This window comes from Salvelinus alpinus, chromosome 14 (genome assembly GCF_045679555.1).
Source record: "Salvelinus alpinus chromosome 14, SLU_Salpinus.1, whole genome shotgun sequence".
NCBI lineage: Eukaryota > Metazoa > Chordata > Actinopteri > Salmoniformes > Salmonidae > Salvelinus > Salvelinus alpinus.
Window position 1 is genome coordinate 24,366,096 of NC_092099.1, and position 26,607 is coordinate 24,392,702.

General features: G+C 44.0%; 2 protein-coding genes across 8 annotated transcripts in view; one reads left to right on the top strand and one right to left on the bottom strand.

Moving 5' to 3' along the window:
• Window positions 1-26,256, top strand: part of LOC139538627 (beta-galactoside alpha-2,6-sialyltransferase 2-like) — a 73,424-nt gene extending 47,168 nt beyond the window's left edge. Inside the window, exons 2-9 of one of the 7 annotated variants that reach the window (XR_011667768.1) lie at window positions 6,864-6,920; window positions 7,069-8,210; window positions 14,776-14,873; window positions 15,329-15,394; window positions 15,593-15,694; window positions 17,400-17,574; window positions 24,115-25,641; window positions 25,827-26,256. Coding sequence is in view for 6 of the 7 variants with exons in the window: in XM_071340887.1 (XP_071196988.1) it covers window positions 7,148-8,210; window positions 14,776-14,873; window positions 15,329-15,394; window positions 15,593-15,694; window positions 17,400-17,574; window positions 24,115-24,362 (1,752 nt within the window). In the remaining variant the exon portion in view is untranslated. Of the gene's footprint in view, window positions 1-6,863; window positions 6,921-7,068; window positions 8,211-14,775; window positions 14,874-15,328; window positions 15,395-15,592; window positions 15,695-17,399; window positions 17,575-17,862; window positions 18,208-24,114 lie in introns of those variants that run through there. The other 6 variants (XM_071340887.1, XM_071340888.1, XM_071340891.1 and 3 more) reach the window with 6 other exon arrangements.
• The window catches only part of LOC139538628 (parapinopsin-like), a 52,779-nt gene continuing 44,377 nt past the window's right edge, over window positions 18,206-26,607 (bottom strand). The window contains exon 4 of the mRNA XM_071340894.1: window positions 18,206-19,404. Coding sequence (XP_071196995.1) covers window positions 19,186-19,404 — 219 coding nt within the window. The 3' untranslated portion in view covers window positions 18,206-19,185. The remainder of the gene's footprint in view (window positions 19,405-26,607) is intronic.

Sequence of the window (26,607 nt, forward strand, 5' to 3'; positions counted from 1 at the left end):
AACTTCCATCCTCTCAGGCCAGGAGCACAACAATGTATGAATTTATGGTGGATCAGAATTGCCATTATAATCATTGGCGGGTATGGAAAATTAAGTAAATCCACAATTCCAAATCTTTATCTCCATCCATAGCTAATTTAGGAAAGGGACAATTTTAGTTAGCTAGCCACTGAAGGACAACATTACATTGAGATGCACTACGAGTTTCTGTCAATGACGTATGCTCTCGAAGTGATTGGAGGGAAGCCAAATCCAAACTGGCTTCCCTTAACACTTTTGTTTGGTGCACCAGGACCATTCACAGTTTAGCTCAACGCTGATTGGCTATTATTTTATAGAAAAAAATGATCACGGGAGACCAAATGCTCGCTGTCTTCCCTTGCATTTAATGCTACGGGCAGCAACAATGTCATACTCTTTTGGACCAGACCGCATCAGATGGTCTACAGAGACAGAGGGGGGCTGTTTCACTCGCTCGGATGCTTTCTTCATTGAGATACATTCAGCCTCTTGCGAATTGAAGGAAAATTATGAAACAGAGAGACGAAAGATTTGTATTTATATTTTATTTAACTAGGCAAGTCAGTTAAGAACAAATTCTTATTTACAATGACGCCCTAACCCGGACGACGCTGGGCCAATTGTGCGCCGCCCTGTGGGACTCCCAATCACGGCCGGTTGTGATACCGCCTGGAATCGAACCAGGTCTGTAGTGACGCCTCTAGCACTGAGATGCAGTGCCATAGACCGCATAATAGTTTTAGTTCAAGGCCGCAATTGGTTGTAGAACGCTCTTTGGTTTCAGTAGCAGCTCTTATGACAGTGGCTGTTCAGACCTGGGTCGAAATAGTATTTTGGTTTTCAATACTTAAGGTGTGCTTTATTTAGCCTTGCCGCCTGACATAATGGAACCAATATGATAGTTCGAAAGTTCAATGAAGTGCACACTGGGTCAATTGATGTTTCGACAGCCTTATCCAAGTGACAAATATGCTGATGTGTATATACAAATAATGCGTTAAGAGAATGTGATGATTGGGTATATCTCTATTCACAGTTTAGCTTTAGCAGCTGTGGCGTTTAAGTAGGACTGTAAACTATATTATTTGCCATTTATTTCCCTTATCTTTTCCTTAGGGCTCTATCTGGCTTTAGTTATAGTTATATTTCATGATTCTCTATATGAGATCGGGAAGGTTTTAGTAAGTCTTATCAAACAGCACGCCAACTGAGATCCTCGTCCGTCTGTCTTCTGTTTGATCAGACTAACTGAGGGCAGCTTGTGTATGTGTTAGGCTGCAGAGCTGATGAATTATAGAGTATTTGCGCTGTATTACATGGTTCTGCACTACACCTCCCTCCCCATTCTCCTCCTCCGATCATTCTCTCTTTTTTCCCCCAGTCTTACTGGCTGTTATTCCTCCTTTTTTCATCACCTCTTCCACTGTTCAAAAGCTCTGTGTTGTGTACCTAGAGGTCACATTTTACAATAGAGCTAGAACTCTTCCTCCGCCCCCTTTCTCTCGCAGTATGTGGTTTTCTCTGCCATGTAAATTCATGACCACATAATGAACCTCCTCAGGGTAAAGGGCCTGCTAACGCTTAGGCTAACTCAGTCTTAACTCTCTCTCTCTTTTTCTCTCAATGATTGTATAGTGTATAGACTAAAACAGATAGTCTTGAGTGTATAGATCTATAGGGCCTTTATGAATGGTGAGAATGCTGCTGTAGATTTGAAACAATTGCATATTAATTGTAAGTGATATGGTGACATTTCACCCGGCATATTAGAAGACAAGGTGAAGAAATGACCTTATTGTTTAAACAGACCGGATCCTCTTTGATCAAAAGGAATGGGCTAGGAGTGGATTTGGAATTGAGCATCCAACAACATGCTTCGAGAAGAGAAGGACTTGATGTTTTGGACAGAACACCATGTACACCTTCACTCTGGAACACTTAATTATTTATGAGGAACAAAATGCTTAGCCTGTGCTTTACCTGTGTGTACAGTACACACATGCAGTACACACATTTTAGGGTTGTCCCATTGGTGTACATCAGGGATGGGCAACTGGTGGCCCTTGGCCCCCCTTTTGAAGGCCCTCGGCAGCAGCAGTTTTTCGTGTTAGCCCATGTCAGCTAGCATTTTTTTGATAGCTGGTTGCAAAACTAACTTAGCAATCTAAACTTATCATGGTCGAGTTACCGCCCGGGAGGCCACACTTGATTTTGTTCGTCAGGCTCACTCAAATATCATATTAAAAACGGCAAACATTTCTCTCCACCCTACGGCAAAATGTGTAGAATTGTAGGAAATGAGCAGTAAAACACAGGCCCGCAAGCATCTGCATCCCCTCATGATAATTTCAGATTTTTTTGTGTCCCCCATCAAAGTTGCCCATCCCTGTACATAGTAGAAGGAATTATACTCTACAGGAAAGTATTTTGGTCTCTCTTTGCCCCTCTACTACTGAACTCACTCATACATTATACTCTTGTACACTTCTTCTTTCTTCCTCTCCTTCCTGTCTGGTTGAAGTTTGTGTTTTTAATGAGAAACCCAAACCTCCTGAGACCTAATTATTATTTTTTCACTAATTTATAAATCACCGCACATCTCCCACTACCCACTCAGCATAGGATAGATGAACTCACTGATGAGGGAGGATTGCCACTCAGAGAAAATATTGTAATCCATGTTACAGGGCTCTAGACTAACTTTTTCCACTGGTGGCACTGGGGCTACCAACTTTTTCAGTTTATGGCACCAGCACATGATTTGGTCGCACCAATTTAATGACCTGACCGATGTACCATAATGTACCTGCATTCCATATAGAACCAGGCTAGTAATGACTAGACATCTTTTAAATGTGAATGCCCTTGCAGGGCTTGACATTCAGGTAAATTTGCCAGTGGCACACCGGGCCAGTGCCAACTGAAAGCTACTGGCCTAAATGAAAAGAATACTGGCCTGGGAAAGCGGATGATGCACGCATCATTTAAGGCAAGGCACCACACCCTAATAGGGTATTTTTTTCCCTTAATCACAATGAACTTTTAGACACCAATATAATAATTTTTTTGTATAACAACTTTTTTGAAATGTTGTTTTAAAATATACAAATTAGGCAATATATCATTTAATATGCACATATTTCATGTACCGCAATTCCATTTTTCTGGACACTGGATGAAGTTAGCCTTTAACCATTTTGGTTTCATTTTGTTAAGACACTCCAGGATCAAACTTGTGTAGAGCAGATTGTGGACAAACTGGACTATCTTTCTATCTGTAAAATACTAAAGACATGTACATAAACTGCATCTGTTTAGTGCATATTTTCCTAGAAAAAATGTTATCTAGAATAACATTTTCACAACAAATAAACAATTCCCTGGTATATAAGTCTGTATATGTAAGAATAACCACAAACAAATTTGGTGAATGCAAATGCTTCTGAAGCTAAGAAAAATGTGTTGGCATGTGAGAAGAGTGACTTTCAGGAAACTTTAACTTTCAGTTAAAGAGGAGTAGCCTACAATGAATTAAACCTACCGATCATCAAATTCATATTTAGACCCAATCACTATCTCTTCAAAGTAAGTTACTACATATAGTCCAGTTTGTAATATTCTCTATGAATTGGGCTTTTAAATTATGTATGATTTACATGTAGTGAGCTTTGAAATGATGGATTTATGTCCATTTGAATGTGGTCAAAATTCAGTTTTTGCCACTTATTTGTACTAATATTAAAGGACAAAATACCCCAAAATCTAAATTGATAAATTGATGCAAAAATTTAATTTCAGCCTGTGGTGCCTCACCTTAAATGTTATCTTTCATTTGCAGGCTGTGCAAGTAGCGTATAGCCTATAATGACATACGGTTAATACACAAATGCATTTTAACTTGACTATCTTATTTACATTGATTGTTTGGAGGGGGAAAAAATGTTTGCGGATTCTCAAAAAGGGTGTTATTGTTAGCAATTTTTATCATTCACTCTACAATTGTAGGGACCTAAAATTCAGTTTTTCAGTTTTTTTCAGGGTTTCACTCTCAAAATCACCCTTTTAATTAAATTGCGTGCCTAGCAAGAGACTGTGTTTGTACATTACAAAAACAGCACTAGCCAATGTGCTGTGTAAACTACATGTGATGGCAGAGTTTTGCGAGACAAATACCCTCGCGATTGATGCAAATCATCATGATATTCTGCCAGGGAGGCCTACTTTGCAGGCAACAGTTTAATTGGTTTAAAGGTTTTTTGGGAAAGGCTGATGACTTTATTGAAAAATAAGTGTCGCACTGCCAAGTCTAAGGGTCGCAAAAATGTGAGTGTTTTGGTTGCAGTTTTGTGCCCTGAGTTAAACCTTTTGAAATGTTTTCTGCATACAATATTTGGGACCCACTTCAAACAAATTACAACCTTTTTATGAGACTTGTATTGATGTTTATATACATAAATAATTCATAGGCTAATACAGTATATCATGCATATATACTGAACAAAAAGATAAACACAACATGTAAAGCGTTGGTCCCGTGCACAAAAATCTTATTTCGCTCAAAGTTTGTTGGCATATTTGTTTATATCCCCGTTAGCGATCTTTTCTCATTTGCCAAGATAATCCATCCACCTGACAGGTGTGGCATATCAAGAAGCTGATTAAACAGTATGATCATTACACAGGTGCATCTTGTGCTAGGGACAATAAAAGGCCAGTTTAAAATGTGCAGTTTTGTCACACAACACAATGCCACAGATGTCTCAAGTCTTGAGGGAGCGTGCAATTGGCATGCTGACTGCAGGAATGTCCAACAGAGCTGTTGCCAGGGAATTTATTGTTAAATTCTCGACCATAAGCCGCCTCCAACATCATTTTAGAGAATTTGGCAGTACGTCCAACCGGCCTCACATCTGCAGACCAGCTCAGGACCTCCACATGCAGCTTCATCACCTGTGGGATCGTCTGAGACAAGCCACCCAGACAGCTGATGAAACTGACGAGTATTTCTGTCTGTAATAAAGCCCTTTGTGGGGGAAAAACTAATTCTGATTGGATGGGCCTGGCTCCCCAGTGGGTGGTCCTGGCTGCCAAGTGGGTGGGCACATGCCCTCCAAGGAGCACCATGGCTGCACCACTGTCCAGTCATGTGAAATCCATAGATTAAAGCCTAAATAATTGATTTCAATTAGCTAATTTCCTTATATGAACTGTAACTCAGTAAAATCTTTGAAATTGTTGCATTTTGCGTTTTATATTTTTGTTCAGTATACATTGTATTGAGTGTGAATGTTTAAGCCATCGGTCTCCAACAGGTAGATCAATTCTGTCTTCCTTTGCAAATTGTCATAAATATAACGTTCCCGGCAACAATCCAATCAAAGCCACATTGACATTCCTCCTTTTTCATCCCCTCTTCCATTGTTCAAAAGCTCTCTGTATCTAGAGGGCACATTGTTCAATAGAACTAGCACATCTCACACTCTCTCTGTGTGGTTTTCTCTGCCATGTAAAATCACGACCACGTAATGAACCTCCTAGGGGTAAAGGCCTGCTAACGCTTAACTCAGTCTCCTCTTTGTCCTTTTCCTCCTGCTCTTCCCCCACTTTCTTCCCCATCAATCCTACTCTTCTCCACCACAAGATGACAAAGACCACCCATTCTCTCCCTGCCTCCTGTCTCCATCTCTTACTCACTCTCTACATTTCTATGCATCACGGTTTCCCTCTCTCCCCTTCACACTTCCTATCTCTCTCTGTCATCTGCTTCATACGTTTTTATTTCTCTCTTTTCCATCTTTACGGTTTACAATTATATCATTCACTTTGTCTCTCTCTATTTCCCTTGCCCTCCTGTCCTTCAATCTGTGGTACACATTTGTGTTTTTTGACTGAAGTTACTGATGCACAGATCCTGATTGCTGCCATGTGAAATGCTCCCCCTTCCACACACACACACACACACACACACACACACACACACACACACACACACACACACACACACACACACACACACACACACACACACACACACACACACACACACACACACACACACAGGGATTTGTGCATGTTTATCACTCCCACACATCGGGCCCCAGTGGAGCACACAGTATGACTTTGCCATGAGGAACCTTTTTGTTTTTGTCTGGCTGGTGAGTCTTAATGAAGGCTGCTTCTCACTGTTGTTACTGCCCCGGAGGTCAGATGGCACATTTACACAGGTTGACCTCTAACCTGAAAGGTCTGAGCTGCACCACAGAGACTCACAGCAGTCACAGCTCTTGTGGGCAGGGTTGTAAACGCTCAGAGAGAGTGGGAGGGAAGACCCACATTCCCACTTCAATATCAAAAACTATACTCAGAATCAAAACGTATGCAAATGGAATCTTATCACATATAAGATGCCATTTGCATAGTTTTCCGCTCTTTGAGTGTCGTTTTTGATATGGATGTGTTTCTTCTCTCCCTCTCTGTGTATATGTCCTTTCCCTTGGATTTCATATTCCAGGGTGTGCATGTACCTTTTCCTCTCTCTGTCTTCCCTTGGGCCATAACCCAGCCTGACCCCCTTTCCTGACTCCGTTTAGCCCAGTGGTTTCTCTTGGCTTCCCAGTGTGGGACGTCTGGAGGTCAGGACAACCACAGGGACTCTCCTGAGACCGCTCCTCCTCAGCTCGGAGCCCCCCACCCATCTCTAGAGATTTGTTCCAACAATACAGCCACATAAATACATAATTAGAAGGGGTTTCTAGAACTGTGTCATTGAGGTGTCAGGCAAGTTCATTTAATCTTGCTGTGTGTGTGTTGTTCTAACTAATTTTTACCTTTTTATTTCCCAGGATCCCGTTCTATTCTAGAAGACACATGGACTAAAAGAAATAGGGGCACCAGGTGAGGTAAGTCTTGGAAAAGACAATAAGATAAACACACACACCAATACAAAAACCTTTTGAAAAGACATGGGATTTATCCTTTTAACCAAAATCAAAACCCTCAGGTCCACTTTAGGTTAAGACTGTCACCTTTGACCTCTCACCCCTGCAGGCCCTCTGGCTGTCCTCTCTGCTGAGACCTGACTGCTGATTGGAGCCGGCCTGGTGTTCGTATAGGTGTGTGTGAGGAGATGAAGTCCAGTATGCGTCAGTGGCGGAGGCTGGTGTTGGTGGGCATGTTGGCATGGGCCCTCCTCTTCCTGGTTCTGCTATCCTACTTCCTAGATGCCCGCGTGGACAACGTGGCCCTGACCTCCGCCGGCTCCTCGCTCTCCCAGCATCCTGACACACGGCGCTTGTCTTCCATCCAAGCCGCCTCCCACCAGCAGCACCACTCCATTATGGGCTCCCGACCCGAACCCGCCTACACCACCTTTAGCACCATCTACCCAGACCCTAACTCTAACCATTACCCAGACTCCGAAGCAGAGCCTAGCCCCACTTTCACCACCCCAGAGCCTGGCCTGGAGCTGAGCCAGAGCTCAGACAGCGGTCCCTACGGGACCAGCCATGAGGGGGAGGGGGGCAGCCGACAGCAGCAGGACTACCTGGACCCCCAGACCCTGGCTGCATGGTCCTCCTTTGGCACGGAGAATGTGGGTTCCCACTCCGACCAGGCGGTGACCCGCAGCCGTGAGAGAACCGCCTGGACCCCCTCCGATGCTGACTGGGGGCCCAACCGAACCAAGCGCAGATCCTCACGTGAGGACGAAGAGGAGGAGGAGGGGGTTCAGACGAATAACAGCCACAGGAGGAGGACCACAGTGTGGGGGCGTAGGGGGAAGAGAGATGGGTGGGGAAAAGAGGATGATTTAGAGGAGTACTACTTCTCCAAGTCGGCCTCGGTGGTGCAGCGACTTTGGCGGGGAAGTGTCTCCTCTGGAATGCTGTCCCCGCGGCTGCAGCGCGCTATGCGTGACTACCTGAGCGCCAACAAACACCACGTGACCTATAAAGGAGGCAGACGGGCCGCCCAGAGCTCCAGGGAACTGCTGTGTGAGCTGAAGGACCAGGCCAGGCTGAGAACACTGGACGGGTCCGAGCAGCCCTTCTCCTCACTGGGCTGGGCCCATCTGGTGCCGAGCCTGGCCCTGGAGCAACTCTACAGACAGGGGGGCCAGAGGGGCTTCAGGAGCTGTGCTGTGGTGACCTCTGCTGGGGCTATTCTGCACTCAGGCCTGGGGAAGGAGATCGGTGAGTGAAGGGTAGAGAGGCGAGTGGACAGGGGATGGTAGAGGGGGAGAGGGAAGGAAGAAAAGGAGATGGAGGGCAAGGGGAGGGAGGTATGCAGGTTAAATGGGATGAAGGGATTGAAGGAGAACTGGGATACGATGGCTGAAACTTGACGCTTTTATTGGTACAGCAAATTGAAAAAACAAACACTTTGTTTTCCGTTTTACCTAATGCCCTGATAAACAGGACCCTGGTCTTGCCTATATGTGCCTGTGTCTATCAGAGTGTGAAATACAGCATTGATCCTGAGCAGATTTCTCCGTGACAACCCAGTCTGTTTATGTGAGGGGAGAATGTCTCTTTACGAAGTGACATCCACAGCGTTGATTGGAAAGTACATTTGTCGTGTAAAGCTATCGACTTCCCAATTCGCCCCACAGCATAGTGTTAGCTTACCGTAGCACAGTGACGTGACATTTGGTCTTGGGCTCTAAACTGTCTCACACACCAAGTAGTAGACATCTATCACCCAGAAGTAACAATTTCTATGATTGGCTGAAAGGGCTTTGGCATAAGTCATATTTCCCGAAGGGTCTTGAGCAGTTAATTTGGAGATATTCTATATACTGTACCTCTAGAATACTTTGGTTGACTGCATTGCAGCTTGTCTTTGTGTGTGTGTTCCGTTCTCTGCGTTGGCGGCTCTATGTGGGCATGGGGAGAGTGTGTACTCGGGGACAGATGGCTCACTTGTTTAATTGTATAGATTAGCAGGAAATCAAACCATATTGATCTCACTTAGATACTCCTCATCTGTCCAATGCTGAGGTGTTTCTGGAAATACCTTCCTGTCTTCCCATCCTTTCCTTCATGTCAAAGTGTGTGTGTGTGTGTGTACGAGCATGTGAATATATGTTTGACATTATAGTCAATAAGATGAGAGGTTTGTGAATCTGTAGTTGGACATCTGTACCAGACTAATGTTTCACTGCCACCGTGTGGTGAATTGGCTGAATAACATCCTCAACGGCCTTCTACGGTCTAGTCCTCTCATCGCCTCACTGCTCTCTCCCGCCATATCTCTCCACATCCACCCCCCCCTATCCACACACTCTCCTTCTGAATTCCAAATAGACCCCCACCCCTTGGCTATCCCTTAGCTTAGGCCTTTGTGTAGATCTGATAGGTGTATCCAAGATGGTATCTGATAGGTGTATCCAAGATGGTATCTGATAGGTGTATCCAGATGGTGAAAATGACACCTTTTCCTAACCAGAGCACAAGATGGCGCTATTACCACATTGGCATTTCCACGGTAACAGCAAGACGCTGAGATTTCGATTTTCTTTTTAAAATGTATGCCAAACAAAAAACATTAATTGCAAAGTTAAACAAATGATTCAACTCTATGCACCAGGACTACTTTTAACAACTTCTACTGACATTTGAACAGAAACGCATTTACTTGAACAGAGCAGATGTAAAGTTGGGTTACAGGATGACAGTAAAATCTCCCATAGTTTTTTACGTGATCAAGTTTTTCAAAACTGTGTTTAAATATCTACCCCGAAATTAAGATTCAAAGATGTCTGCTGGAAGAAAAAGTTTATTTTGGTCATTGAACTACAGTAAGTGAAGTGGATTAATACTAGAGGTCGATCGATTATGATTTTTCAACGCCGATACCGATACCGATTATTGGAGGACAAAAAAAGCTGATACCGAACAATCGGCCGATTTTATTAGATTTTTTAAATATATATATATATATCATACACACACACACACATTTTTGTAATAATGACAATTGCAACAATACTGAATGAACAATGAACACTTTTATTTTAACTTAATATAATACATAAATACACACACACACACACACACACACACACACACACACACACACACACACACACACACACACACACACACACACACACACACACACACACACACACAGCTCTGAAGTGACAATGATACTGAAGAGTCTGCTTAGGAGACAAATACTCTCAACTGTTTGAATAAAAATAGAGTTTAAGTTGCCTGTGATGAATGTTGAAAACAAAAACTTTAATTTCTATATGCAGGAAATCCTATTTTAATAATGGGCATGGTAAGAATTGACAACCAAAGTGCGAGTCATAATTCCCATGACACCTTCTAGCAAAATCTGAAAAGCGGTTCCTTCATTTATTCCATAGGATATTTTTAGATTCACTTAAAATAAGGTCTGTGTTTTGTGTAGGCTTACACCACCATGCCAATTTTATAACTGTGTAGATATCCATAGGACAAGGTAACTCTGATCAATATTGGCTAAATATAAGCAAAGATACATTTTTTTGTAGAGTGGATTTATGAAAATATGTTGACAAACGTTACCTTATCCTAGTGAGATTTACACGGGTATCAAAACGTCGAGGCGGTTTAAGCCTGCACGAAACACAGACCTTATTTGAAGTAGATCAAGACATTCTCTATGGAAGACATGAACGGTAAAATAACGAAGGAACCCCTTTCAAGTTCAGCCGCAAGTTATTACTGGAATTATAACGCGGCGACTATTTCTCTCTAAACCATATACCTTTGACTAATCCGGAAACTATCACCTCGAAAACAAAACGTTTATTCCGTTCCGTATTTTATCTAACGGGAGGCATCCATGAGTCTAAATATTCCTGTTACATTGCACAACCTTCAATGTTGTCATAATTACGTAAAATTCTGGCAAATTAGTTCGCAAAGAGCCAGGCGGCCCAAACTGTTGCATATACCCTGACTCTGCGTGCAATGAACGCAAGAGAAATGACACAATTTCACCTGGTTAATATTGCCTGCTAACCTGGATTTCTTTTAGCTAAATATGCAGGTTTAAAAATATATACTTGTGTATTGATTTTAAGAAAGGCATTGATGTTTATGGTTAAGTACACATTGGAATCATCTAGAAGAAAAAGAACTTGAAATGAAAAATGTACTTGTTTCACCCCCTTTTGCTATGAAGCCCCTAAATAAGATCTGGTGCAACCAATTACCTTCAGAAGTCACATAATTAGTTAAATAGATTGCACACAGATGGACTTTAAGTGTCACATGATCTGTCACATGATCTCAGTATATATACACCTGTTCTGAAAAGCCCCAGAGTCTGCAACACCACTAAGCAAGGGGCACCACCAAACAAGCGGCACTATGAAGACCAAGGAGCTCTCCGAACAGGTCAGGGACAAAGTTGTGGAGAAGTACAGATCAGGGTTGGGTTATAAAAAAATATCAGAAACGTTTAACATCCCACGGAACACCATTTTAAATCCATTATTAAAAAATTGTAAGAATATGGCACCACAATTAAACTGCCAAGAGAGGGCTGCCCACCAAAACTCACAGACCAGGAGGGCATTAATCAGAGAGGCAACAACGAGACTAAAGATAACCCTGAAGGAGCTGCAAAGCTCCACAGTGGAGATTGGAGTATATGTCCATAGGACCACTTTTTAAGCCTTACATTCCACAGAGCTTGGCTTTACGGAAGAGTGACCAGAAAAAAATAAGCAAACATGTTTTGTCTTCGCCAAAAGGCATGTGGGAGACTCCTCAAACATATGGAAGAAGGTTCTCTGGTCAGATTACACTAAAATTGAGCTTTTTGGCCATCAAGGAAAACCCTATGTCTGGCAAATCCAACACCTCTCATCACCCCGAGAACACCATCCCCACAGTGAAGCATGGTGGTGGCAGCATCATGCTGTGGGGATGTTTTTCACTGGCAGGGACTGGGAAACTGGTCTGAATTGAAGGAATGATGGATGGCGCTAAATGCAGGGAAATTCTTGATGGAAACCTGTTTCAGTCTTCCAGAGATTTGAGACTGGGATGGAGGGTCACCTTCCAGCAGGACAATGACCCTAAGCATGCTGCTAAAGCAACACTGGTTTAAGGGAAAACATTATATGTCTTGGAATGGCCTAGTCAAAGCCCAGACCTCAATCCAATTGAGAATCTGTGGTATGACTTAAAGATTGCTGTATACCAGTGGAACCCATCCAACTTGAAGGAGCTGGAGCAGTTTTGCCTTGAAGAATGGGCAAAAATCCCGGTGGCTAGATGTGCAAAGCTTATAGAGACATACCCCAAGAGACTTGCAGCTGTAATTTCTGCAAAAGGTGACTCTACAAAGTATTGACTTTGGGGGGGTGAATAGGTATGCACGCTCAAGTTGTCTGTTTTTTTGTCTTATTTGTTGTTAGTTTCACAATCAAAAATATATTGCATCTTCAAAGTGGTAGGCATGTTGTGTAAATCAAATTATACAAATCCCCCCCAAATTTATTTTAATTCCAGGTTGTAAGGCAACAAAATATGAAAAATGCCAAAGGGGTGAATACTTTCGCAAGCCACTGTACGTTTAACTTTCTTCCATATTGTTAGCTTTCATTTGACACCAAATGTAATGTGTCCTTATGATCTTCACATTAGTGCTCATGGGGCCTTTTACATAGACATGACCTGGTGCTCATGGGGCTTTTCATGGAAATGCCCATATTGCTTGTACTTGACTGTTAATTTTGACCTGGGAAATGAGATGGGGGTGGGGGGGCTGCCTGTGGATCCAGTAATAGTACTTAAACAATATTGGTGCTCTGAGGAATAAATGGTCCTGTACATCAGCCATACTAGCTAGTGGCAAGAACGAAAACCTACCAATTCAATGTCAGTGAGAACTTGGTGTGTTGATCTATTGAATGCCAATACACAAACTGATGGTTGACTGGTGTCATTGATGAAGTGTCGGGTAGCTTTGCTGTGGAAGTGTCAGATCAACCATAGAGGATCATACATCCGTGTATCATGTAGCCCTGCTGAAGTCTAAATGACTGATCGACCAGTGGAGAGGGACTGATTTTAAGTGTCTGAGCTTAACCATTTTAAAATAGTTTTTTTAATTTAACCTTTATTTAACTAGGCAAGTCAGTTAAGAACACATTCTTTTTTACAATGACGGCCTACAAAAAGGAAAAAGTCCTCCTGCGGGGACGGGTGCTGGGAGTAAATTTAAAATATAGGACAAACCACACATCACGACAAGAGACAACACTACATAAAGAGACCTAAGACAACAACATTGGATGGTAGCAACACATGACAGCAACATTGTAGCAACACAACTGGTAGCAGCACAAAACATGGTACAAACATTATTGGGCACAGACAGCACAAAGAGCAAGAAGGTAAAGACAACAATACATCACGCAAAGCAGCCACAATTGTCAGTAATAGTGTCCATGATTGAGACCATTAATCATAAGATTGTGTGTGAGACCATGTACACTGAGTGTACAAAACATTAGGAACATGCTCTTTCCATGACAAACTGACCAGGTGAAAGCATTGATCCCTTTTTGATGTGACTTGTTAAATCCACTTCAATCATTGTATATAAAGGGGAGGAGACAGGTTAAAATTATTTTTAAGCCTTGAGACAGTTGAGACATGGATTGTGTATGTGGGCCATTCAGAGGGTGAATGGGCAAGACAAAGATTTAAGTGCCTTTGAACGGGGTATGGTAGTAGGTGCCAGTCACACCGGTTTGAGTGTGTCAAGAACTGCAACACTGCTGGTTTTTTCACACTCAACGGTTTCTCATGTGTATCAAGAATGGTCCACCAGCCAAAGGACACCCAGCCAACTTGAAACAACGGTGGTAGGCATTGGAGTCAACATCCCTGTTGGACATCCCTGTTGGACGCTTTCGACACCTTGTAGACTCCATGCCTTGACAATTTGAGGCTGTTCTGAGTGCAAAATAGGTGCAACTCAATATTAAGGTGTTCCTAATGTTTTGTACACTAAGTGTATGTGTACACTTCGTGTGTGAAGGCCAGCAGAAGGACACACTGCCTGTGCCTGTTAAGTACTAGCCCGTTGGTAGCATCTATGCTACCAACTGGGCTCAGTTTGAAGGCTTTGTTTCCTGGTGATGTTTGATGATGATCATAGAACAAATACGAGTAGAGCAGGTGCCTGTGAAACTCCCTTCAGTTACACACGTTGACCACTAGAGAATACTCTTTCTCTCTCTATGAGTAGTGATACATTCATGTACTATTGCATCAAAGCACAGAGCTGAATCCTGTACTAGGTTTCTCATTTACCAGATTGTCCATGTCAAATGGCCATTCACGGTGATCGGTTATCCAGGTCAAGTGTTTGGACTATGGCTGAACGAGTGCAGTCAGGGTGAAGTGGAAAAGCTCAAGGAGAGTTAAAAGTGAAGAATTTCACTACCAGACTCTCAGGGTATCACTAGAGGTTAAGAAGAGGCAGGTAGGCAGACTGGGCGCCTGGACCAAGTGAACACTGCCCAAAAGACAGACTATTGGATGTCATCTAGGGACTTGTCGTTTATGAGCACTTGATTGATTTTCTATTTCTGAGGTGGCCTTTTGATATTTGGCTGCCAACTTGATTGTCTTAGTTAAGTAACAGCTGATTGATGTAGAGTGACATTTACATTTTTTCCTCGAATGACACTTTGACTGACTTTATTTCTGACGTGTTTTCTTTGTCTGTCCCGCCCCCCAGATTCCCATGATGCAGTTCTGCGGTTCAACGCTGCGCCTACAGAGGGCTACGTGAGAGATGTGGGGAACAAGACCACCATCCGCATCATCAACTCACAGGTGTGTGTCATAAGACTAACATGCACGTCACAAGCTAAGAGTCACTACAACAGGCTTCACGACTCCGCATCAATATGTGCCTGCAATCAAGTGCCACGGCTGAGTAAGTGGTTCAGCATTTTGAATAGACCATTACTCATTCAAACAAACAACATGCATCCAAACACATGAGCCTGATTTGCATATAAATAAGAATGTGGTTCATTCAAAGCAGGCACACAGGCACACGTGTGTGTGTATGTGTGTGTGTGTGTGTGTGTGTGTGTGTGTGTGTGTGTGTGTGTGTGTGTGTGTGTGTGTGTGTGTGTGTGTGTGTGTGTGTGTGTGTGTGTGTGTGTGTGTGTGTGTGTGTGTGTGTGTGTGTGTGTGTGTGTGTGTGTGTGTGTGTCCTCCAGTATTAGGTAGGCAGTGAGTGATCACCCTTACCCATTTTGCATTTTGGGTCTTCACCACAGTTCCAGTTCAGTCATCTTCTCCCAGTGAAGAAGCCATCTTCTCCCACTCAGCACAGAGAACATGCAGTAAAGACACACACACACACTAGCGCATTCTACTACTGTCACATTAACAATCAAAGCAACTGCAGAGCTCATTCTACTGTGGACCCACAGCTCCCATGGAGAGAGAGGAAGAGAGCGAGTGTGTTTGTTTTCATGTGTGTGGGCACTGCAGTGCTGCATCTAGTTTCATGTGTAACCTTTGACCCCTGCCCTTTACAGATCCTGGCCAATCCCAAGAACCGCTTCAACACCAGCTCCCTGTATAAGAAGGTGACTCTGGTGGCCTGGGACCCTGCTCCGTACGCTGTCAACCTGCACAAGGTGTGTGGGAGTGTGTGAATTTTAGATTCTCCTTGACTGTCTAGTTTTTATTTTGGTGATTGTTAGTTAAATATATATTACTCCATTATGTTTTTTTTTTTTACATACTTTATATCTGGTTTTAGTCGTTTAAGTTTACACTGAAAAGGTTTTACCATGTGCCGCTGCTAAATACATATAGAGGAAACCCTGCACTCTACTCAAACCTTGCCCACTCTCTTTGAGAGGCCCAGTAATGGCACCTAAATGGTGATATTTAAAGAGAGTTGCTCACCAGAGCCCATGGCTCATGTTGAATTGGTGGAAGATGGGCTATGGTTACCATGGTTACGCAAGCAATGCTAATGAGGACCTGCTTAGTGGAAGGCCCCATGTGGAAAAGTTAGCCTTGCTTGTCTGTTTAACTCACGGCTCTCAGGGACAGGGTGCTACATCATATACACCAACACACTGACGGCATCAATGCAGATTTATTACATATCAGCTTTATATACCCTGCACTCCTCCTTCTCTCTCCAGTCCTCTGACACTCTCCTTTATCACCTCCACTTCTTATACCATTCTTATTTATTTCTTATCCTCTTTTTCTCCTGTTTCTTATTCATCTCTTCCTTTATCTTCGCTTCCATATTTTTCTCCTCTTCTTCCCTCTGTCCTTCCTCCCTGTTCTCTCCTCTTCTTCCCTCTGTCCTTCCTCCCTGTTCTCTCCTCTTCTTCCCTCTGTCCTTCCTCCCTGTTCTCTCCTCTTCTTCCCTCTGGCCTTCCTCCCTGTTCTCTCCTCTTCTTCCCTCTGGCCTTCCTCCCTGTTCTCTCCTCTTCTTTCCTCTGGCCTTCCTCCCTGTTCTCTCCTCTTCTTTCCTCTGGCCTTCCTCCCTGTTCTCTCCTCTTCTTTCCTCTGGCCTTCCTCCCTGTTCTCTCCTCTTCTTTCTTCTGGCCTTCCTCCCTGTTCTCTCCTCTTCTTTCTTCTGGACTTCCTCCCTGTTCTCTCCTCTTCTTTCCTCTGGCCTTCCTCCCTGTTCTCTCCTCTTCTTTCTTCTGGCCTTCCTCCCTGTTCTCTCCTCTTCTTTCCTCTGGCCTTTCTCCCTGTTCTCTCCTCTTCTTCCCTCTGGCCTTCCTCCCTGTTCTCTCCTCTTCTTTCCTCTTGTCTTCCTACCTGTTCTCTCCACTTCCTTTATTTATATTTTGTGTTCTTAATCTCATCTGGGTTCCACTTTATCACCACCCTCTCTTCCGCGCGTTCCCTCTCTCTCTCGTGCTCGCGCCCTCTCTCTCTCTCGTGCTCGCGCCCTCTCTCTCTCTCGTGCTCGCGCCCTCTCTCTCTCTCTCGCAGGCGCGCTCTCTCTCGCGCGTGCTCGCCCTCTCTCTTTTAGTAGAGGTGCATGCTCAGTAACAAGTCCAGGGGAAAAGGAAGAAGCCGTGATTACCACTGTGATAGGAGAATATGATGCAATATGTAGTTGGTCCAGGAATAGGTTGCAAAATGTCTTAACATATTCTAGGAATAACTACAGGAATCAACTTCCTTCAATCTGTCTCTTTGTTTAACTCTTTGTCTATGTCTGTTTCTCTGTGGTATGCCAGTCTAGAGTAGACTATAACTATTACCCCTCCCCCTCTCTCAATCACTTTCCCTCTTTATTTGTCCCCCTCTCTCTCTTAAACCCCCTTTCTCTCGCTCGCCCCCTACTCTCTCTCTCTCTGACAGTGGTATGCCAGTCCAGACTATAACCTGTTCAGTCCATATGTGGAGCACCGGCGGTTCCACCCCACCCAGCCCTTCTACGTCCTCCACCCCAAATATGTGTGGCAGCTCTGGGATGTCATCCAGGGCAACACCCAGGAGACCATCCAGCCCAACCCACCCTCCTCAGGGTTCATAGGTGAGACTGTGTGTACCCACATATGCATACATGTGTATACACACGTACAAGCAAACACACACGCACGCACGCACTTACTCAAGTGTTCTATAAAGCAGGCTCTGTGGTTGTAATGTTAACATCAGAGAGTCTGATATGCAGCCAGTCGACCCCTCCATGTTGTGTAATGCAGTGCTTGGGCTCGGCGTCATGTTATTGTATTATTATTATAATATAACAGCACTACAGGACCTATAGCAACACTCACTGGGCTATTAAAACCTAGCCTATAACCCACCTCTTCTTCAGGTCACCTTGACTTCAACGCCGGGTTCCAGTTGCCGTTGGCATCCTCCCCTTCTCTAGACCTCTTCCTGGGACATGCATCAAGTAGTACAAGGCTGTGTTGCAGTAGGATTTGGGGTGTTTAGGTATACGGTAGTCGTTGAGTCAGACCCCCATATGTCCAATTTGGGGAGAACGATGTCTCACAGATATTTTATTGAAGGACTATCTTTGTCCCTAATAATAAAGTGTGGTGGTGTATTGCAGTGTGATATTACAAATTGTTTGCGTAATTATAATATTATAAGAAAGTACATTTCAATTGCTCTGTAGACCAGTGAAATTAAAAATCACACAAACACACAGAGACATGTTAGACTTTCTTTGTACAGGTTCTGATGAAGGGGGAGAGGTCAGGGGGGAAGAAGTTTGGGAGGGGGGTGGTAGGTACCCCAAACATCACACATGAGTTCAAAGCCACTTCTCCCCAAACAAAATGCTGGCAGGTCTGGCAAAAGTCACATTCTCAATCTGTGAGATCCATGTAGTTCCACAATAGAAAAGTCCAAGATCAGAGCTTCAGTCCGAGATCACCCACAGTCACCAGTGTACCAGTATCCTTCAGAGCTGTACTGCTCAGTATTTGTTCTCGATGAACTTTTATAGTCTTTATCAGCTCTTTACTGGACATCCCATAGCTTATTGCACCAGTCATTGGATGCATCTCAAATCGCGCCCTATTACCCTTACTTCTTTCCCGTGCCCTATGTAGTGCACTACGTTGGGGAATAGGGTGCGATTTGAGATGCAGACACATACCTTCTAATCTGTCTTCACAGTCAGGACAACACAGAGGCTGGGAGTAGCGTAACCACTGGCTGGGTGTGTGTGTGTGTTAGAGAGGTGGGGTAGGTGTGTGTGTGTTGGGGGGAGGGGGTGAAATGTGACAGAGATACTCCTTTTCACTTGGGTAGTCGGTGTGTTTAGAGAAGCAAGTGTATCGAGCAATGGTTTTTACACCTACACAGAGACAAGCAGACTGAGCCAGAGAGAACAGGCCGAGTGAGATCAAATGGTACACATAGTTCATAACCACACACACCCTCTCTCCCCTTTGAATGCAGCACACATGCTCACTCTACAGCCCCCCCCCCCCCCCTCATGTATACATACACAGCATACACAATTTCACTCCTACATATAAACACAGCATTCAGTAAACAAATGGAAGGGGTTGGGCTGGAACAGACGAGCGCATGGGCCTTGGAGCCTATTGTTCGGCACAGTACAGTAGCTAGCTAGCTGAGCCATCCATCAACATCCACCAGGCCTTCCCGGCGTGCCTGCTCATGAGAGAGTGACCTCGGGCGGGTTGGTATGCTCGGTGACCGGGGTGCTGCAGCCATGGTTCTGGATACCCGGGGAGATCCGGACGGTGCACGCCACCGTGTTGCTGTAGACGCGACGGCTAAGCTGGATGGCGGTGGTCTTGGAGGGCATGGAGGATTGGCCCTTCTCTGCGGAGGGCCGTTCACACCGGATCAGGATCAGGAAACACCTGTAGAACTGAGGGGAGGGAGAAGTTATAGGGGAGGGAGAAGTTATAGGGGAGAAACATGGCAGGGCAGAAATTGAAGAATGGGGTGAGGAATACAAAAGGAAGAGGTGGAGGAAAAGGCTGTTTGTATTTACTGCTTGGTGGTAGCATAAAACCTGCATGTGGAAGGTGTTGCTACAGCAAAGACAAGCGAAAACATCATTATTCATGTTCTCTTTTTGCTAATAGGTCGCATGCGCAAACTAGCATTCATACATTTATTTATCTGCCGGTATTGTTCCATGGTAGCTGACGATTCTATAGGCTCTAGCCTGCTATCTCTGGGTTGTATGAACAGGGTCATTCAGGAGTGCTAATATGACGTCAATTCCATTCTTGGTCAATAATGTTTTAACACTTCAACTGCACTTATTATTTGGTGGCCGCCTCGCTTGATTGTCTATAACCACAACACACACACACTTGCACACTCGTGTTCAGTCTCCTTTGAGAGGTTGGACAAATGTATCCGTTTCCTGAGTTTGACCTGTCACATTTCTCTCTGTCACAAAGGTCAACAGGAAGTGAGGTGGAAGAGAGGGAATGGCCCTTTAAGGACTTCAGTTCATCAGCAGAGTAGCATGTTCTTGCCATGTTTAGTGTGACCTCACAGGCCATTAAGCATGCTACATACAGTAGTACATCACACTAACACAGCTGCCCCCAGAGCCATGCACATTATGTCACCTCGGCTCTCTTCCTGTATTCCTATTTCTCATGGTTGACTGACCCACTGAGAGATAACATAGTGTACATCAGGCAGGCAGAGTACCCGTACACTGTTTAGATGATCCTGTAGTTCCTTTAGCAATGTTTACTCTAAACTTTGATGAAGACCCTTTTGTGGTTGAAACATTTCCAAATAACTGTGTACATTATTTTGGAGTGGCGGTAGAATGGGTAAAGAAGCTGCTACTTACTCTGCCTGTTTAGTCCTGGCTGGCACAGCACAGAGAGGGTATAAACAGATGTTTTTGCAGGGTGTGTGTGTGTGTGTTTATGAATAACAATGGATTTGGGGGTGAATTTAGGGTGTTTATGTGTAAGAGACACATGGTTAGTCTCTGTATGTTGTAGGTGTGTTTGGATGTGTATTTATGTAAACATTGTGTACTGGGTGATTCATAATTGGTTGGTATCCTAACTGAATGTATGTTCTGTTTAACTGTAGTTAAGAGAAACAATAGTGCAACAGAGCTTGGATACGAGGCAACTTCATAATCACATAATTCAATGTAAGGATTGTGTGTGTGTTTTATGGAATGTATAACTCGTACTAGACCAGTGGTTCTCAACTGTCTATACTAGACCAGTGGTTCTCAACTGTCTATACTAGACCAGTGGTTCTCAACGGGTTCTCAACTGTCTATACTAGACCAGTGGTTCTCAACTGTCTATACTAGACCAGTGGTTCTCAACGGGTTCTCAACTGTCTATACTAGACCAGTGGTTCTCAACTGTCTATACTAGACCAGTGGTTCTCAACTGTCTATACTAGACCAGTGGTTCTCAACTGTCTATACTAGACCAGTGGTTCTCAACTGTCTATACTAGACCAGTGGTTCTCAACTGTCTATACTAGACCAGTGGTTCTCAACTGTCTATACTAGACCAGTGGTTCTCAACTGTCTATACTAGACCAGTGGTTCTCAACTGTCTATACTAGACCAGTGGTTCTCAACGGGTTCTCAACTGTCTATACTAGACCAGTGGTTCTCAACTGTCTATACTAGACCAGTGGTTCTCAACTGTCTATACTAACCAGTGGTTCTCAACTGTCTATACTAGACCAGTGGTTCTCAATGGGTTCTCAACTGTCTATACTAGACCAGTGGTTCTCAACTGGTTCTCAACTGTCTATACAAGACCAGTGGTTCTCAACGGGTTCTCAACTGTCTATACTAGACCAGTGGTTCTCAACTGTCTATACTAGACCAGTGGTTCTCAACTGTCTATACTAGACCAGTGGTTCTCAATGGGTTCTCAACTGTCTATACTAGACCAGTGGTTCTCAACGGGTTCTCAACTGTCTATACTAGACCAGTGGTTCTCAATTTTGGTCACGGGAGGTTTTGAATGTGTGTGTGTGTGTGTATATACACTGCTCAAAAAAATAAAGGGAACACTAAAATAACACATCCTAGATCTGAATGAATGAAATATTCTTATTAAATACTTTTTTCTTTACATAGTTGAATGTGCTGACAACAAAATCACACAAAAATGATCAATGGAAATCAAATTTATCAACCCATGGAGGTCTGGATTTGGAGTCACACTCAAAATTAAAGTGGAAAACCACACTACAGGCTGATCCAACTTTGATGTAATGTCCTTAGAACAAGTCAAAATGAGGCTCAGTAGTGTGTGGCCTCCACGTGCCTGTATGACCTCCCTACAACGCCTGGGCATGCTCCTGATGAGGTGGCGGATGGTCTCCTGAGGGATCTCCTCCCAGACCTGGACTAAAGCATCCGCCAACTCCTGGACAGTCTGTGGTGCAACGTGGCGTTGGTGGATGGAGCGAGACATGATGTCCCAGATGTGCTCAATTGGATTCAGGTCTGGGGAACGGGCGGGCCAGTCCATAGCATCAATGCCTTCCTCTTGCAGGAACTGCTGACACACTCCAGCCACATGAGGTCTAGCATTGTCTTGCATTAGGAGGAACCCAGGGCCAACCGCACTAGCATATGGTCTCACAAGGGGTCTGAGGATCGCATCTCGGTACCTAATGGCAGTCAGGCTACCTCTGGCGAGCACATGGAGGGCTGTGCGGCCCCCCAAAGAAATGCCACCCCACACCATGACTGACCCACCGCCAAACCGGTCATGCTGGAGGATGTTGCAGGCAGCAGAACGTACTCCACGGCGTCTCCAGACTCATGTGCTCAGTGTGAACCTGCTTTCATCTGTGAAGAGCACAGGGCGCCAGTGGCGAATTTGCCAATCTTGGTGTTCTCTGGCAAATGCCAAACGTCCTGCACGGTGTTGGGCTGTAAGCACAACCCCCACCTGTGGACGTCGGGCCCTCATACCACCCTCATGGAGTCTGTTTCTGACCGTTTGAGCAGACACATGCACATTTGTGGCCTGCTGGAGGTCATTTTGCAGGGCTCTGGCATTGCTCCTCCTTGCACAAAGGCGGAGGTAGCGGTCCTGCTGCTGGGTTGTTGCCCTCCTACGGCCTCCTCCACGTCTCCTGATGTACTGGCCTGTCTCCTGGTAGCGCCTCCATGCTCTGGACACTACGCTGACAGACACAGCAAACCTTCTTGCCACAGCTCGCATTGATGTGCCATCCTGGATGAGCTGCACTACCTGAGCCACTTGTGTGGGTTGTAGACTCCGTCTCATGCTACCACTAGAGTGAAAGCACCGCCAGCATTCAAAAGTGACCAAAACATCAGCCAGGAAGCATAGGAACTGAGAAGTGGTCTGTGGTCACCACCTGCAGAACCACTCCTTTATTGGGGGTGTCTTGCTAATTGCCTATAATTTCCACCTTTTGTCTATTCCATTTGCACAACAGCATGTGAAATTTATTGTCAATCAGTGTTGCTTCCTAAGTGGACAGTTTGATTTCACAGAAGTGTGATTGACTTGTGTTGTTTAAGTGTTCCCTTTATTTTTTTGAGCACTATATATATATATATATATATATATACACATATACATACATACATTACACGGAGTGTACAAAACATTAAGAACACCTTCCTAATATTTAGTTGCACCCCTTTTTCTCTCAGAACAGCCTCAAATCGTCAGGCATGGACTTTACAAGGTGTTGAAAGCGATGCTGGCCCATGCTGACTCCAATGCTTCCCACCATTGTGTCAAGTTGGCTGGGTGTCCTTTGGGTGGTGGACCATTCTTGATACACATGAGAAACTGTTGTGTGAAAACCCAGCAGCGTTGCCGTTCTTGACACACTCAAACCGGTGCGACTGGCACCTACTACCATACCCCGTTCAAAGGCACTTAAATATTTTGTCTTTCCCAAACACCCTCTGAATGCCACACATACACAATCCATGTCTCAATTGTCTCAAGGTTAAAAAAATATTTTTAACCTGTCTCCTCCCCCTCATCTACACTGATTGAAGTGGATTTAACAAGTGACATCAATAAGGAATCATAGCTTTCACCTGGTCAGTCTGTCATGGAATTAGCAGGTGTTCATAATGTTTTGTACACTCAGTATTTTGCATCACGTGTAGTTCTGTTTAACTTGATTACTGACATTCAAAACATTTTGGGACTATCAACAATGGATAAATGAAACAAATACCTAAAGATGTTTTTTTGATTGTTTTGGAATTGTCCTTTAATCACAGTATTTTCAATATAGAGCTATTAGCAGCGCTATTTAGTAGATTTTGTGGTCTCAAACAAGCGAGCTTGCCAACATTCTTCAAGAATATGAGCAATATGGAATGATTGAAAATGGGAAAAGGTGGGAATGTTGTTCCCTTATTTAATATAATTGCTACATTTACTGTCAATAGAGCATTCAAAATAGTTTTCAGCATTTCAGACCCCAAAAATTGCGATGCGAATATTGGGTCACAACTGAGACAACCTGCTTCAATTTGGGTCCAGAGGAAAAACTAGTTGAGAACCACTACGCTAGACTATCTAACCCCTTTTTCTCTTCTTTGTCGTTGTAATGACAGGCATCCTTCTGATGATGGCGCTGTGTGAAGAGGTCCACGTGTACGAGTACATCCCCTCGCTGCGACAGACAGACCTGTGCCACTACCACGAGCGCTACTACGATGCAGCCTGCACCCTGGGGGCGTACCACCCACTGCTTTACGAGAAGAGCCTGGTGCAGCGCATCAACACAGGCCCCGAGCGAGACCTGAAGAGGAAGGGCCGCGTCACCCTCCCTGGCTTCAGCACCGTCAACTGTGACCTCTGAACTATCAACTTATGAAATCTGACCCTTAAAAGAAGCCACATGTGGAACCACCACAACCCCACAGGACAAAGGGAAAACAGTGCAATAATAACCCTCTGACCTCTGGGGGAACCCGGAGGGAACCACGTAGAACAGTCGAGAACCCAAGCCATAGCCCCTCTGTGTGGGATGGGATCAAACCGGAGGGTGAAGGTCTAGTATAACTACATTTATGTCAGGACCTTTGAACAGAACCCAGATGGGGTGAAACCCAGCCTTCCTTAGAGGATAATGGACCCAAGACGGCCTAAAGTGACTATCTCCCGATCTCTGCCATTGCTGAGCCGGAAGAGAAGAGAGCTGTATAGTGTAGCAATAGATTAGTGTTATTAGATTCGTTTTTTGTTTATATACAGTACCAGTCAAAAGTTGGACTCAACTACTCATTACAGGGTTTTTCTTTATTTGTACTATTTTCTACATTGTAAAATAATAGTGAAGACATCAAAACTATGAAATAACACATGGAATCATGTAGTAACCAAAAAAGTGTATATTTTATATTTGAGTTTCTTCAAAGTAGCCACCCTTTGCCTTGATAACAGCTTTGCAGACTCTTGGCATTCTCTCAACCAGCTTCATGAGGTAGTCACCTGGAATGCATTTCAATTAATAGGTGTGCCTTGTTAAAAGTTCATTATTAGAATTTCTTTCCTCAATGTGTTGTGACACGGTAGGGGTGGTATACAGAAGATAGCCCTATTTGGTAAAAGACCAAGTCCATATTATGGCAAGAACAGCTCAAATAAGCAAAGAGAAACGACAGTCCATCATTACTTTAAGACATGAAGGTCAGTCAATCCGTAAAATTTCAAGAACTTTGAAAGTTTCTTCAAGTGCAGTCGCAAAACCCATCAAGCCCTATGATGAAACTGGCTCTCATGAGGACCGCCACAGGAAAGGAAGACACAGAGTTACCTCTGCTGCAGAGGATAAGTTCATTAGAGTTACCAGCCTCAGAAATTGGAGCCCAAATAAATGCTTCAGAGTTCAAGTAACAGACACATCTCCACATCAAATGTTCAGAGGAGACTGCGTGAATCAGGCCTTCATGGACGAAGAAACCACTACTAAACGACACCAATAATAAGAAGAGACTTGCTTTTGCCAAGAAACACAAGCAATAGACATTAGACTGCTGGAAATCTGTCCTTTGGTCTGAGGAGTCCAAATTTGAGATTTTTGGTTCCAACCACTGTCTTTGTGAGACGCAGAGTAGGTGAACTGATGATCTCCGCAGGTGTGGTTCCCACCGTGAAGCATGGAGGAGGAGGTGTGATGGTGTGGGGGTGCTTTGCTGGTGACACTGTGATTTATTTAGAATTCAAGGCACACTTAACCAGCATGGCTACCACAGCATTCTGCAGCAATACACCATCCCATCTGACTTGCGCTTAGTGGGACTAATAATTTGTTTTTCAACAGGACAATGACCCAACTCACCTCCAGGCTGTGTAAGGGCTATTTTACCAAGAAGGAGAGTGATGGAGTGCTGCATCAGATGACCTGTCCTCCACAATCACCTGACCTCAACCCAATTGGGATGAGTTGGACCACAGAGTGAAGAAAAAGCAGCCAACAAGAGCTCAGCATATGTGGGAATTCCTTCAAGACTGTTGAAAAAGCATTCCAGATGACTACCCCATGATGCTGGTTGAGAGAATACTGACAGTGTGCAAAGCTGTCATTAAGGCAAAGGGTGGCTACTTTGATGACTCCCAAATATATATTTAGATTTGTTTAACACTTGTTTTGGTTACTACATGATTCCATGTGTTATTTTGTAGTTTTGATGTTTTCACTATTATTCTACAATGTAGAAAATGGTTATTATAAAGAAAAACCCTTGAATGAGTATGTGTCTAAACTTTTGACTGGTACTGTATAACTTAATGTGTTTTGCTGTTGTGAAGTGTTGTTTTTCTAGAGCTCTGGTTGCTCTTCTTCCTTAAAATGACTTAAAGGACAGTCCACAGTTTTTTAATGGTGGGCGTTTTTTTTAAATGGCTCTCATGGGGTGGTAAATTAATCTTTGAGAAAATGAGCAGTAGTCTGCACTAAATGTCTGAAACACGTCCATACCAAACACACACTTCTGAACATGTACAAACTCGGCATACACCAGCCACACACTCCTGACAACCCGTAACAAAAACTTGAACTTTAATTCAAAATGTACCTCAGTACCACTTCAATGACAATACAG